The following is a 14903-nucleotide window of genomic DNA, read 5'->3' as shown; positions in this document are numbered from 1 at the left end:
AATAGCAGTATAACTAAAAATGCTCGCCAGAAATTAATTTCATTTGAAATTTTTGCTTCATAAATTTTGAATATGCATTGAATAAGAAATAAAACGCTTAGAGCAACTTTTCTGTACAGATTTTATGAAATCTATGCTTGAGAGTGTAAATATGCAGGCCACTTCAGCGCATGGCTCTACTTAAACGATAATAACATCATTTCTCTTTAGTTTTTATATACCCGTGTATGGTGCAATATTTTTGTATTTTAAACTTAAGTGAACCAAAATTTTTTGTAAATAATTCAAAGGCTTCAGGTAGCAGTCAAAGTTTATAGGTTACAAAGCAGTACCAATAAATCAGTCAGAAACAGTGAATCTGATGAGAGACTTAAAGGTGCAGCATTTACACTCTTCTACATCTCATATAAGAGAGAACTGGGTACTATTTCTTTTTATTTCATTTTTATATGACTGTATTTATAAAGTATCATTATCATTTCTATTATAAATTTATGTATAAAATGTACTCTTCTATGTAGATTTTTATTGCCTTGCGTTCAACATGATTTGCTAGAATTTGTAAGGTATTTATTTGTTTTAAATAATTAATAGTTTATGTTACCCATTTTTTACTGCGATTTCTGCTTTTCTGTTTTCCTGCCAGAATGCTAATTTTAGCTCGCGCGTATTTAAATGAGGTAGAAAGAGATAGTATTTAAAGAGAGGTTTTAAGCTGCTTAAATAGAACGTGTTCTGCCTGCTAAAGGCCACATTGCTAGTTGAAATTCTACGATAGCGTTCCTTTCTGCGGCGGTTAGTTTTCTAGCCGATAGTGCTTTTATTCCCGGTGTAGGTTTTAGCCAAATTACGCGTTAATTATTTTTGAGTAGCCTTTGGCTAATTGAAGACGTAAATTTAGTTTACATTTTATTTTCTTACTTGTGAGTTTACGCCATTAATTCAGCCTAGTTTTGTGACCACCAGGAGTGTTTTCTGTTTAACTAATTGAGTTCTTAAAAGGGTCTTTAACATTCTTATTTTCTGTTGTTTACCTAGACCTAGCAATAATTCGCTTAGTTCTGTTAGAGTCTTGACTTAGTGTATGTTACCAAAACGAGTGAGACTCTATAAATTTTAAATATGCACGATGGCACATTTAAAATGACACACAGAGAAGTATGATAAGAAGTATTTAACGATGGGACACAGAAAAGTATGATAAGTAGTATTTAACGATGGGACACAGTGAAGTATGATAAGTAGTATTTAGCGATGAGACACAGAGAAGTATGATAAGTAGTATTTAACGATGCGACACAGAGAAGTATGATAAGTAGTATTTGACGATGGCAAACAGAGAAGCATATGATAAATTTATACATAGGTGATTTTAGGTACAGATTTAAGTATGTTTCGTGGATTGCAAGAAGCATTCTTCCTGAACACATGCGTAAGAGTTATTAGAGATGTTGAGCCAACAGCAATCGGCAGTAATTTTCATAAATTTGCAGTACTGGTTTCGAAGGTTTCAATACCGAACCTACTTCTTCAGCTGCAGAAGTAAAAATTACGAAGAAAGAAAACCAGTGCTCAGGCGACACCAGTGAAAACAATAGATCATAAAATTCGAGAAAGCTCCAACAAAAAAATGAAAACAAAGCTACTGGCACAAACTGACTATTATATGAGTAAGGGCTTTATTGGAAACAGATAAAAATTAAAATAACTGTAGTATAATTACCATATATGAAAAAGAGTCTTAAACCTTGTAGACTTCAAAGATAAATTGTAATATATTTTAACAAAATAAGGCTTCCACTGTATAAAAATAATACAGTTGGCATCCTCAATTACCTTTACTTATGTAAATGTGTTTCATCAAGTAACCAATGAATCTGATTGCATGTAATATTTTATGAAGTAACGAATTAATCTGATTATATATAATATTTCATAACGTAGCCAATGAATCTGATTTTATTCTTCATAACATGAACAAAAGGTAAAAATATTTATCACTGTCCAATCTATTTTAAAAATGCTTTTATTTATATTATCATCAAAGGTTGTGGCAGCCTTTCACCCGCAGTACAGTCAAAGTGATCGACCCAATTTCAGAGGATTTTAAGTTCATCGCAGAGATAGGAGTAATATATGAAATGAAATCAATATTGCCCAAGTTTTATAAATGTTTCATAATTTCTTTTAGCTACAGGAACAATTTAAGACCAATAATCATATTTTTGTTATGTTTACTCCAGCGTATCCTTTATTATTGTCTCTACAACAACAGCAGTTCGCGTTTTGAAATCATGCAGTTTTTACAGACAGTTTTAGAAAAAAGAACATTGCATAAATTATTATCAAAGGAAGAAATCGCACGAAATAAGGTCTGGTGATCTAGGAGGTTAGCACTGAAAACTAAGTCATAGGTGTCTTTAATCTATTTGTTCAAAGCAGCACTTGGTTAAGAAAACATTATCAGTCTTTTGATGATATGTTATTATTATTCATTATCAGTCTTTAAAAACTGATTTATTTGATGTATATCTGATTAATACACGGTTCACACTTATGACGTGATAATAAAATGGTCAATTATTTTGAATCACCTTGTAGGTGTGTGTATTTAATTATGGCAAAGCACACTGGGGCTATCTGCCTAAGGGAAGGGATGCCTTCGTGGAGGACTTTCAAAGGGAAACTGGCTCGTATACACGTTACATATGGGGAAAACCACGAAAACACCCATGAAGCCAGCCCGTTCGCGGGATTCGAACCTCGGACCGAACTACCAGTGTTCAGCGACTTTACCGCTCGGCCGCTGGTGGGCCTCCTTGTAGGTGTCTTCACAAACGTCTGAAATTCAAAGTGCGATTTTAGAGTTCATTGAGTTTAAACAGTTTTTTTTATACAGCAGAAATTCCATTTGGAAGAAATTTCGAGGTGAATACCTGTAGGCTATTTAGAAGCAGACCAGGCAGTTACAGAAGTAACAAGAAGACTGAAAATTTCAACGCAGTAGTATGTACTTTCTGGAAACATTTTAAAGCTTAAAATTAATAGCTGAATGGTTTAAGTGACATGCTCGTGTAATGCTGAACGCAAATTCGATCCTGGCAAATTTTGAGAGCTATAATAATTAGAGGAGCATGCTGCGGTACCGAAAGGCCCGGGTTATAATTCCGGAAAGGCATGGCTGTAATTGTCCGTCCATTGATAGAGGGTAACACCACCATCCATTCATAGGAGGTCCACAATAAGATGGGTCCACCTATTAAGTACTTCCAGAATAAAATGGCCACCACTCTGGCCTTAGCAGTGGGCGGCTAAGTCGGCTAAGTGCCCGCCAATGAAAAAAAGTCCCTAGAAAGAAATTCACTCACAAGACTAGTTTTTATTCGCAATTTGCCCAACTCAACAGGAACTTTACTCAGTGACTCAGATGACGCAGGTTTCAAAGCTTGCTGCAGCTACTGGAACTTGTGCATGGCGACAAATTATATACAGAAAATTTAAAAAGAAATTTCTCTATGCTAAAAAGCCAGTGATGTATGTTTCACTGATATCAGAACTAAAACGTAGGTCCTTCATGAACTGGTGCTAATAATATCAGAGATAGGTTCTACAAGTGAGGGAAGAGCTGAATATGTGTTCTCTTCAGCAACGGATTGAATTTCAGTTTAACATCTCATTCCACACACACTAATATCTTTTTATATATACTGTAACTTAAGTATTTTTAGAGGTGCATTGGAATTCACTTTTTTTTATTTAAGGACAACAACGCTGTTACACATCGATCGAACGTGGTTGATGAATTTTTGAAACTCAAAAGACATTAAAAGCACGAAGTGGTCAACCAAATGCTCCGATTAGAATTCTCTAGAGAATTTTATATTAAATCCTTAAAAGGCTCTTGCATAGAGAAATTCTGTACCTAAGTCACTTTAATACTTTGAAGAATGAAAATTTCTCTCCAGACATATTACCTGAAGTATGAAATTGCATTATGATGCATGTATACAAATTAGGAACGGATTCTATTTTCTATGAATGATAAAATTCTGCATTTTTTGCAAAGTATTCACTTTTCTCCAAACTTTCGCTGTTAAGTATTATTTCAGATTTTTTTCCCTTCATAATATGGTTTCGTGTGGTTTGGTTTTACTGTTTGCATTTATGTATTATGATGCTACATATCTCCTCAAATAACTTCATTTATCTTTATTCAATAGTTTTCGAGAAATTTTACATATAATGATCATTTTATACGCCAGCGTATTTTCGGCTTGAATACTCTTGCCCTTTTCAACGCATTTGTAGACATCACATTTAAAATGATATTACAACCTTGCTAGTGGAGAAAAAAATGAATAGGAACCATTCAGTGTACTTTCTACTGACAAAGTTTCAATATGATTGGTAAAGCTTTATCACGAGCAATGCGATTCAAACGATTTTAAGAGGATGTGGCTCAAAATAATTTAATGAGTTTTAAACGCGAAAGACCTGATCACGATGTAATATTTAGATTTTACTGAAGAAAAGACCAATATATTTTTCTGTATATTGAGCAGATCTTAGAAATTATTTTCAAAAATTTTTGTTACTCTCACCCATAGTAGATACCTTCTTTGTAAATTATATTTACAGATTTATTTTATCAGCCTATCTCTACTTGAAGTAATCTTAAATAATAAGAATATTTATTCAAAGTTTTTTTCTAGTTTCTAGTCAAAACACTATCGCGATTTCTTTGACAGTAAGTCTTACTGTGAAAGGAAATATTTTAAATCCAGTATTTTGTGGTATATTACTCAGTTTTCATTAAATTGTTACTTTTAAATTACTCGTTCGTGTCTCTAACCTGCTTTTTATGATATTCATATTGCTTGCTCTAGGATCTATGCATACTGATATAGTATCAAGATTCCGAAGCAAGGCTAAAGTTAGGATAGTAATTAATTGTTAAAATGTGGAGAAGAACCACCCGCTGTGAAACTTGGTAGTACCCGAGAGCTTTTGCTATGAACGGAATCAAGGGTTAGTTCCGTAAATTCCGCACGTTGTTAGAAGGAATTCCAGAACCTCTGGAGGCCGTAACAGTAGTAGTTTAAATTGAGTTCCTAGTCGTAAAATTTGATGAGACCTAAAGCTTAAATCTCCCCAGGCTAAGAAGTTCAAACTGAATCTTGGGTTAAATGCTAGATGACACACTGAGTGAAATCACCGCCAACGGCAATAGCTTTAAATTGCAATTTATTTTTTTGCTTCGTAGCTACTAATGAGAATTCTAGTTACAGTTTCACTTCGCCTTCCATTATTTACACATCTGAGAGAATTTAACCCCTTGCCCTGTGAAAAGTCTCAACTTCGCGTGCCACAGTAAATAGCATGACGTTCATGCATCGAGCCATTTAACATTTCGGTCGAACCGTCGAAGTTGTGTTAATGGCACACGTCTTATAATATGTAAATGCACATGTAAGGTACAGCTGGTTTAATTTTATTAGGCTTTTGAGGTAAGATTCTTCAGTGGAAAAAATGTATTTATTACCTGGAAGCAATTAATGAATGAATAATATTTTACTCTGATTTCTGAATAAATGCTTATTTTAAATTACAGTAGTACCCCTGTATCCGTGAGTAAGATGTTTCAAGTCACACCGCGAACGCTATAGGAAACCAGCATTATGTATGTATCATAGGTAAATAACGGTAAGTGTAATTCATAAAGTATATCGTAAAAGATATTACCAGTATTTAATTACGTATACTGCGCATTTACTATATTACAAATATACATACAATTATTAGTATTACGCTGAGTATTACAAAATAAATTAATTCAAAATATACGGTACACTGCTCTCTCTTTCATATGTATAAGAATAAAGTATTCAGACTTTTAATGTAAACCGCAAAATGTGTGAATGAAAAGGGTAAACGTACTACTTGGGATCACAGGAATAAAATAATTTATTTCATAGCTCTAATAGCATACAAGTAGTTTCCAAGATAGTAACTTCACTACTCCTACGCTTTGGGGCCGTTATTATATACATGCGAAAAACTACGATAACTCGGTACTGTTGAGAAGAAGAAGAATACTGGAGACAGAGTGGAATCAGTTTTACGATTGTTAATTTGATCGATTAACAATGAAGCACTCAACACTATCTTACTAAGAGGAAGGATTCCATCGTGAAAGGTATTTTAAGCCCATCTGGCTTGTGTTTATGTTTTATATGGAGAAAACAATGAAAATACACATTACGCCAACACATATGTGAGGATTTTAACCATGGTCGAACTACCACTGCTCAGTAGGTCTCACTGACTTGACTTCTGGTGGACTCGGTATTAAATTTAACTTTCTGAAACGAGCGAATAGGTGTATGCGTGTCTGAGCATTGTATTTCACTATGCCATATACCTTGTCACTTGGAAAATATGCCGAAACTTAGGCCTTTTCCTTTCTCGTCTTTTTTTTACTTCCTTGTACGAAGTAAAGGAAGTATTGTAATCACGGAAAATTCCGGGTATCATATTTCAATGAAAATATCCATTTTGACCGCTATCGAACACAATTTAACGATGTTTTTGCGCGGTTACTTTACGTAAGGACGGGATAAATGACTCCTTATAAAAATTGTTTTAATTTTTGCTTCTTATTAGGTTTATTCATGTATATATATATAGATATACATGAAGAATATATGTATACCTACTATATTTCTTGGCTAAGTGAGCTCAGTATTTTTTTTATTCTTATATGTTAGTAAATTGTGCATTTTTGTTTTAAAAATGTTTAAATTATGCTATTATAATCCTCCGGTTAAGGTTTTTATGCGATTAGTTAATCTGCATGCAATAGTTATAGAATTATCAACAATTTAAAAGTTGTTTAAGTGCGGCTAAACCTATTTTTTAACCATAGCAACCATATTTGTTTACATTTGAAACTTAGCAGAATGGTGAATTGAGTGAGTTTCTGTACCTTCAGTGTACTTTTGCCGAGTGGAAATAAAAGTAAACTTTCATTTTTGTGCGCCGAAAAATCTGCCTTCTTGCCCTCTGACTGATTTGCTTGTTTTTGCATAGAAACTCTAATTTTAATTGTAAAAATTGTTTTTTAATTGCTTTAACTGTATTTGGTGTTTTATATTTTTCTATATTTTTCAATTTTTAATAAAGATATTTTGAGGTTTTCATGTATTTTTGTCTTGTCGCGAAGTGAGAACTGAATTAATTGCATGAGAAATATATCTCTAATGAAATTTGAGGAAATAAGTTTGAATGAAATGCAGGAAAAAATGTGTATAATTTAATAAGCTTGTACAAGGAAGTCATGTCGTGAACACATCAGATTCTTTTTGTTTCGTATTTGTGAGCTGCGAATACAGAATTAGAGGACAAAGGGTAAAAACTATATTAATCTTCTGAAAAAACTTACATAAAATTAATAATTTTCAGTCGTATGGTTATATTTCGAGGTATTTTGGTACACGTAACGCAACTTGATATTTTTGACATTCCCAAGTAATTTTACTATTCTTCTTGTTGTTTGGTACAAATTTTAGAAGCTTTTAATAGCTTTTGCTGCCCTGATGTTCTGTCTATATGATTGGGAAAAGAGCCTCGATGTTGCTCGTGGCAGTCGCAGAGGTAATATTGCCATTTATGCAAACAGTCCTCCTGTACCAGTTAATTCGAATTGTTGGTTTTTTAATGTCAGCCGTTGTTGTACATAATATAGAAAAAAAATATTTTTTTTTCGTCCTAGTCTACAGTATCTCAAGATTCGTCGATTTTTTAATCTTTCGATTTATTGTTTATTATTTGTTTTGTGAACTGAGTCGTCTCCGTTGCAACAGTTCCCCGAAAATATTGTGAAATATTATATTAAAAATGCAAAATTACATTTTGTTTCTACATAACTGATATAAATTTTCAACTTCATACCCGTATCTATATAATTCCAGATTTTTATAAGTACCAAGAGCCTCTATATATTTCAAGAATTTCTCTCACATTTAACAGATTTTGGGTTTAATATTTTTTCTTTCCAATATCCATTGCTTTCATACTTGATGAATAATGTGCTGTTCATCGCCAGTGTCATTTTCAGTAATCAGTTCTTTTGAACATTTTCGTACAAGTAATAAAATAACACTACTGTAATTATCATTATTAAAATTACCTATCAAATCAATTTCTTCCGTGGAGCCAAGCAGAGGCCGAGCGTTAAAATTGCTGAACACTGGTAGTTCCAATCGGGGTTCGATTCTAGGCGAACGGGCTCGCTACGTGGACGTTTTTGAGGCTTTCCTCATATGTAGCGTGTATACGAGCCAGTTTCTCTTAGAATGTCCTCCACGAAAGCATTTCTTCCCTTAAGCTAATCTTATATAAAGGTTTTCTCTAATATTAAGAAAATACATATATTTCAACGTGCGAATGCGAACAAGAATAACACGTCGCTAAAACATAAAACCTCTTGCAACCCATGGGAAACCTCTTGCTAATGTTATTCTTTTTTATTATGCACGTTTGACGAATTAGCATTCTATGTTTCTTACGTGAAGCATGTTAATACCTTCTGAATAAATTGTTCCTTTACTGACAGTGTTGTTAAATTTTTATTATTTTTAATTTTTAGTTCTATATTTCTGGTTTTTTCATACAAAATATTTGACATCCTAGGTTGTTTTTATCTGCGACCGAACAAAATAGTAATTACATTAAAAGTGCAAATACAAACTACCTAAAGCTAAAAATACTGTCTGCATGTTTTACTTACTTTTCGTGATTTTATTTTAGCTTGTTTGCTTAAAGGGTCAATTTTTCATTATATTCAGTGTTTCTTTTCTTTTCTGCAATCATTTAATATCAAGAAACATGTTATTTCATTTTTAACAAAGTTTAGTGAGACATCTAATGTTATATACTAAGAAAGTTCAAAATAATATTGGAGAAGTTCACTCTTCTCTTCTGAGAATAAGTGATCAGTGGAGTTCATGTTTCCATAATAAATCAACTTTACCGCTTTATAAAAACTTGACCAGTTATAAATTAATTTGTATCACGTTAAAATATTCCTTTTCCTTGCTGAGCTTTCAGAATGCTTTAACTGCACGAGGTTTTGTGATTTATACCGTATGCAATGTGAGAATGCTAGAAGTTCGAACCCAGAAAAACGGGCTGACTACATGGCTGGCTTTTGTGGTTTTCCCCATGTGTAACGTTAATATGAGTTAACCCGTAGAAAATCTGGTTTTTATCCATGTGTAACTTGTATACGAGCCAGCTTCCCTTAGAAAGTTCTTCACCAAAACATCCCTCCTCTTAGGCAGATAGACCTAGTGTGCTTTGACGTTATCCAGTGCTTTGCCATATTCAATTAACCTGACCTACCCAAACAGGTTTCAAAAGCAAAAAGATTAAGGAGCTTCCATAATAAACTTCTAGAATATTTCAAAATTCGAGCTTTTTAAAATCAAGCCTGAAATATATGTGAGAAATATTTACTTTAAACAAATTCATATATCTGTTTCTGGAAAAAAAAGTTTGCGTATCTGCAAATATGTTAAACTATTTCTTTAGCAAATTAAAGTAATGATTCCAAAATATATAAACGCTGTAATTCCAAAAATATTTCCAATGCATTCAGATTGAAAATTGGAAACTTGATGCACAGTCTTTCTTCTGTGTAATTCAGAATAATCTAACGTTAATTTCTATTGTTCAACATTTATTTTATAATCTATGTTAAAATTATTATGCTTTATGCATTAAGTAAGTAATTTTTATATTAATCTAATACATCTGGAATTAATACAGATATTGTTCATTTATACATATGTATTTGCATAATATGCGCGCTCATATGAACAAATAAGTACTGATAAACAAGTACACAAGTAGTGACAAACAAGCTACACCAACAGCCTTAAACAAGCTACACAAATCAGCAAGGTAACTACAGAAAGAAGTAGAAAAGTAGAATAGTTTACGGCATCCCGTGTACATAAAGAATGGTTTTTCTTCATTGACTTATTCATTTCAGTATTTTTGATGTCTTACTGTGATACAAATAGTTTGTTTTAAGAAATAGTACAGTAATTGTGATTCAAAAACCTATGAACTCTTTAACTTTCATCATTAGACCATAAGAAATCTTCATTTAGATAATCTATTTAAAAATGCATATCTTATTTAGGAATTAGCGTCTAATTTCAAGATTTAACAATTATTAATTATTGAAAGCTCTGCACCTTCCTTTTAATTATCTGCAAATATTTTAGTTAGTGACTGTTAATCAAGTGTCTTCCTTACTGTCTCTAATTATTTTTCAGCCTATAGGTTTTACCTAAATCTCTCCATTCTCTTCAATTTCATCGTTGTTAATTTATTATTTATTTTCATTGCTATTTTATTATTACTGCTGTTAATGTTACTTTTTTTAAAATGAAGCAAAATCAGCTGACAGAAAATGCTGATAAACATGTATCTGAGAAATTCACTGAACTTTACAAATATATAGAATTTAAAGGGTGGAAACTATTCCATTTTGTATGAATCTGTAGCTACCCTGCTGATAAAAATATGTTTATATTTATGTGTATAATATACAACTTCCGTAGTGCGCTGAAAGAAAGCAATGTTAGCTATACTTACTTTTACCTGTAACATAAAGTAAGAATTAAAAATGACGCACTACTCTTTATTTAAAATTTACTAACGTGATTCAAATCACTTTACCTGGGCATTAGAGCCAGCAGCAGACCAAGTGGGCTTTAGCATTAAACAATGAGTACAGGTTAATAATTAATCAAGTAAACAACTCATATTCCTTCATGGAAGCCTAATAGCTTCATTCTTGTTGCACGTTAACTATTATAATTATAATAACTATTATAATTTCAAAAATGCAACTATTTTCTTTACTTACGCTGTGAGTAAATGAATAAAAGCACAAGCTTTTTTTTTTTTTTTTTTTTTTTTTTTTTTTCCCATGAACGTTCCGTTTAGTGAAGATAATAAAAATCTTTTTTGCCATGTTTACAGATATCATTTACCAGAAGGATTATTATCTTTCAACCGAGTTATAATTTGATGAATCATGTGTTTAACAGTTACATATGTATTGACAGTAAGAACCTAAATGTAATTTTAGTTCTTGTATCTGGGAAAAATGTGAGAGATATGCAAAATTGTGCAACAAGAAAGAAGCAAAGCGTTTTATCTGAAAATACATGAAATAATTAATCATTTAGATAATACTTACGATTCCTGGAAGCTAAACTTGATACATTGGTACATGATATAGCATTGCATATATTTTATCAAATATAAAATAAAAATCATACGTGAAAATAGAAGCTGAAAATAGTACATCTACATAAATTAAAAAATTATATTCTTCTATCAAATCTCTCTTCTATTAAATTCTGAAATCTTCTTTAAATTATCCGGCTGTCAGCATATTGGTAAAATCGGATATCTCCAGCTAAACACTGAAGAAGATCAATTAGGCTTGGCACTTAGAATGTTAAATTAATTTTTCTCTTAAAACTCTTAATAGCAGTAACCGGTTGGAGATTATGTTAGCATACTCTACATGTGTTATGTTCACCAAATGTGCTCAAATGGCCTACTTTCCATTTGAGGTTATATGATTTGACACATTATTTTGTAGACAAAGAAATAAAAATAACATAAAAAATTCGAAAAGACAACCTAAACTTTGAAAATTGGAAATTACCCTTTCGCATTTCATAGGACAAAAAATTTAATTCTCTTGCATACAAAAGCGGGCACACATGATTTGAGAGAATATTTTATTTTTTTATTTTTATTCATAAATATTTCATAATTTATAGCTCTAAATTATTCATTTCATAACTTCATTTATATTTCAAAGTTTTCAGATAGAAATAAAGCAGAATTATTTGGTAAAATTTAGACCATGAAATTTTAGAATTTCGCTAACTTTTTAAATTTTTTATCATATATTAAATTATAGATAACTATTAAATTTCTTTTGCTATATGATATGTTTGCTTTGCTTTCAGCAATCACAAACACCTGGTTAATAAAATATTTATCGCAGATAATTAGTTTATGCTTAAAATTTCTTATTAATTAAGGGCACCATTTTGATTTCTGTACAGATGGTGGGTACTCTAGTTCTATACTATTGCCTGTATAGAGCTATATTTCGAGAATTAACTTTCTGCGATTTCCGGAAAGCTGGCGAGATAAATTTTTTAAAAAGGGTTAAAATTATTTTATAGTTACAGAAAAATAAACTCGAATGGAAAATAAAAGAATAGGTTCTCTTAAAATGTTGTTTAATCGGATGAGTTTCTTCTTTCAAATTTTTTAGCGTGGAATATGCAAATGATTAAAAATTAGAGGTCTGTGCTAGAAGGATCCATCATAACATATGCAGAACAAGCATTGAATAGTCCATATGAACACAATTTCAACATCAGTAGTGACAGTATGACGTTGAGTTAAATCCTACTGACTATGAAGATGCCTCGATGTTGGATTTTGCATAATCTGAGCAGTTTGGAAAAATTATATCAGGGCACTAATGAACGCAATGGTCACCTAGCACATGGATCTGAGCAATGTTTTAGTCCAATGACAGCACAACACTTCAACCAGAGGACCATCGAAGGTAAATTTTCAGAGACCATCTCTTAAAACTGCGCACACAGCAGGCCATTTAACTATCCAGGATCATATAGGCAAATATATGCCATCCAAACCGTTATGAGACGACTTGCTGGACGTCTGCCAGCATTATCATGGGATTGTATTCAGATAGAAATGTGACCTTCAGTGATTCCTCGCGATTTGCAGTCAGCTTTAATGGCTTTCTCGCATGTAAACTGTATGGAAAATTACTGGTCAGCTCCTGCACTTTACAATGAAATGCTAATGGACTTTGTTTTTATAATGGAGCCTCCCACATCGCGAGTATTGATACAAGATCATCATCATTCTACGACCAAATTATTCCCATTCTTATCACAGTGTCTCCAAGTCATTTTTAGAAAGAAATATCTGGCCATACCAGGCACTTGAAAATGAAATTTGATTTCAAGTAACATTTTATTTCAGCATTTTTTACGCGCTTAGGGAATTTTAGATTGCACACACACACACCTAAAGAATTCTTGAGCAACACCATAACCCCTAATCCGAAATCTGCATCATTTCAGTTTAAGAAAGGTACTACAATTCTTCTGCTGCCGATTTAATGTTCCCCTCCTTCTGCAGCAGTATCCAAAATTATCTATTCAGCATCGCTTTATCGTTAAGCAATCATCGGAAAGTGCAGTTCAAGTGCAAATAGTAGAGAAGACAGAAGTTTATGGCTTCAGTAGTTTAAAATAAATAGCTTGCTTGCGAAAGTGTAGAACACAAAATTGTGGATCAATCAGCTTGAAGCGCTGTCCTTTACATTTCAAAAGGACAGGAAAGAAATGCCTTTTGATTTATAACAGAGAGTACAAAGTTCCACATGATATGCTATACTTTCGTCTGTTGCGTTTAAATTAAACTATACTTCCATGAACAATACTTATACTTTCAGGAACTTATCAAGCGTGTTTTAAACTTAGTTGTAGTTGGCGTTATGTCTAAAACAATGTTACTACGTCTAAGTTTTCTATATGGACGGTGATCTAATAAATTATTTTGACTAAAATCCGTTACATATTTCCTTTAGTACAAATTGCATTTTTTAGCACTTAAATTTGGAAATTTAAAATGATATAATCTGACAAATATGCCATCACAGAAGAGTTAAAATTTTTGCAACCAATTTCGAATACAGGAATTTTTTACTATAACAAATATGTTTACAACCTAAATAAGCATATTAATATGTAATTATTTTAAAGTTATTAAATTCAAATTTAATGCACATCCTTCAAAAGGTTTCAGTTTCATAATTTTATGGAAAGTTACAGAGAAAAAGATTTATGTATATTTATGTTAAAAATTTCAAGCATTTTTTATAATAGGTTTACAACATTCTTTTTTATCAGAAATGTTTCTTTTGTTGGTACCCTTTTTCCACATTTTATGCGATACCATTGATGCTGCATTAATAAAATTAAGTATAAGTAAGTGCATAAAACAATAGGATTAAATATATGGATAATATTTTAAATGTATTCGAAATAAAATTCAAATTTTGCTGGATAAGCATTGCTACATTGTAATTATATTAATCCAAGTGCTATCAAAGAGTGAAACATCTTCACAATTAGTGACGAATTTAATATTAATCTCTTAATATTAAATTATTAATATAAAAAAATTCTTTCGAAATTTGTTTTCTGTAGCATTTCTCTCACCCAAATCGACGTAGCACGTGTGTGAATTATTTGGGGGATTTCTGTAACTTTATTTTGCGCTTGTAAAAAGTAATTTTACCGATTTGAAATATCAGATAAACAAAAAGAAAAAATAAAATGCGTTTCGAAAATTAATTCAAAGCTGCTAATTATATAAAGAGAAAGGGGCGTTGTAGAATATAAGCTGCATTGGCATGAAATAAATTTTAATTTTCGTTGGCTGTTTCTCGCAATTTATCTAATGCATGCGAATTGCACAAATCGAGAATTTGTAAATAATTTTATAAATATTACTAACTGATTTCATGAATTTATTAAATCGTTTGTCTCTTGTAAATCATACGCTAAATGTAATTTGAATATTGTATTCGTTTGCTTTGCAACACGAAAACACTTTTACATATGAAATGTACGAACAAAAGAGACCTCTTTAAAGTATTTTAGAGGAAAATAAAATAATAAAAGCAATGAAACAATAATGGGTTAAATATTTAGGAAAAAAGGCAGTTTTGAAGTTACACTAACTAATTTAATTAA

The 14903-nt window shown here is 31.7% G+C and overlaps 1 protein-coding gene across 4 annotated transcripts in view; it reads right to left on the bottom strand.

The window, feature by feature from the left end:
• stj (voltage-dependent calcium channel subunit straightjacket) overlaps positions 1-14903 on the bottom strand; it is a 617416-nt gene that overhangs the window by 78691 nt on the left and 523822 nt on the right. For 2 of the 4 annotated variants that reach the window (XM_085809254.1, XM_085809252.1), the window contains one exon: positions 10750-10782. The exons of the other annotated variants lie outside the window; for them this stretch is intronic. In XM_085809254.1, coding sequence (XP_085665380.1) covers positions 10750-10782 — 33 coding nt within the window. The remainder of the gene's footprint in view (positions 1-10749; positions 10783-14903) is intronic. 4 annotated transcript variants of the gene reach the window in all.

The sequence above is a fragment of the Stegodyphus dumicola genome, chromosome X2 (genome assembly GCF_044657685.1).
Source record: "Stegodyphus dumicola isolate Sdum_Otavi_A_Nest chromosome X2, ASM4465768v1".
Taxonomy (NCBI): Eukaryota; Metazoa; Arthropoda; class Arachnida; order Araneae; family Eresidae; genus Stegodyphus; species Stegodyphus dumicola.
Note: the sequence above shows the minus strand (reverse complement) of the source record. Positions and strands in the feature narration are given on the sequence as shown.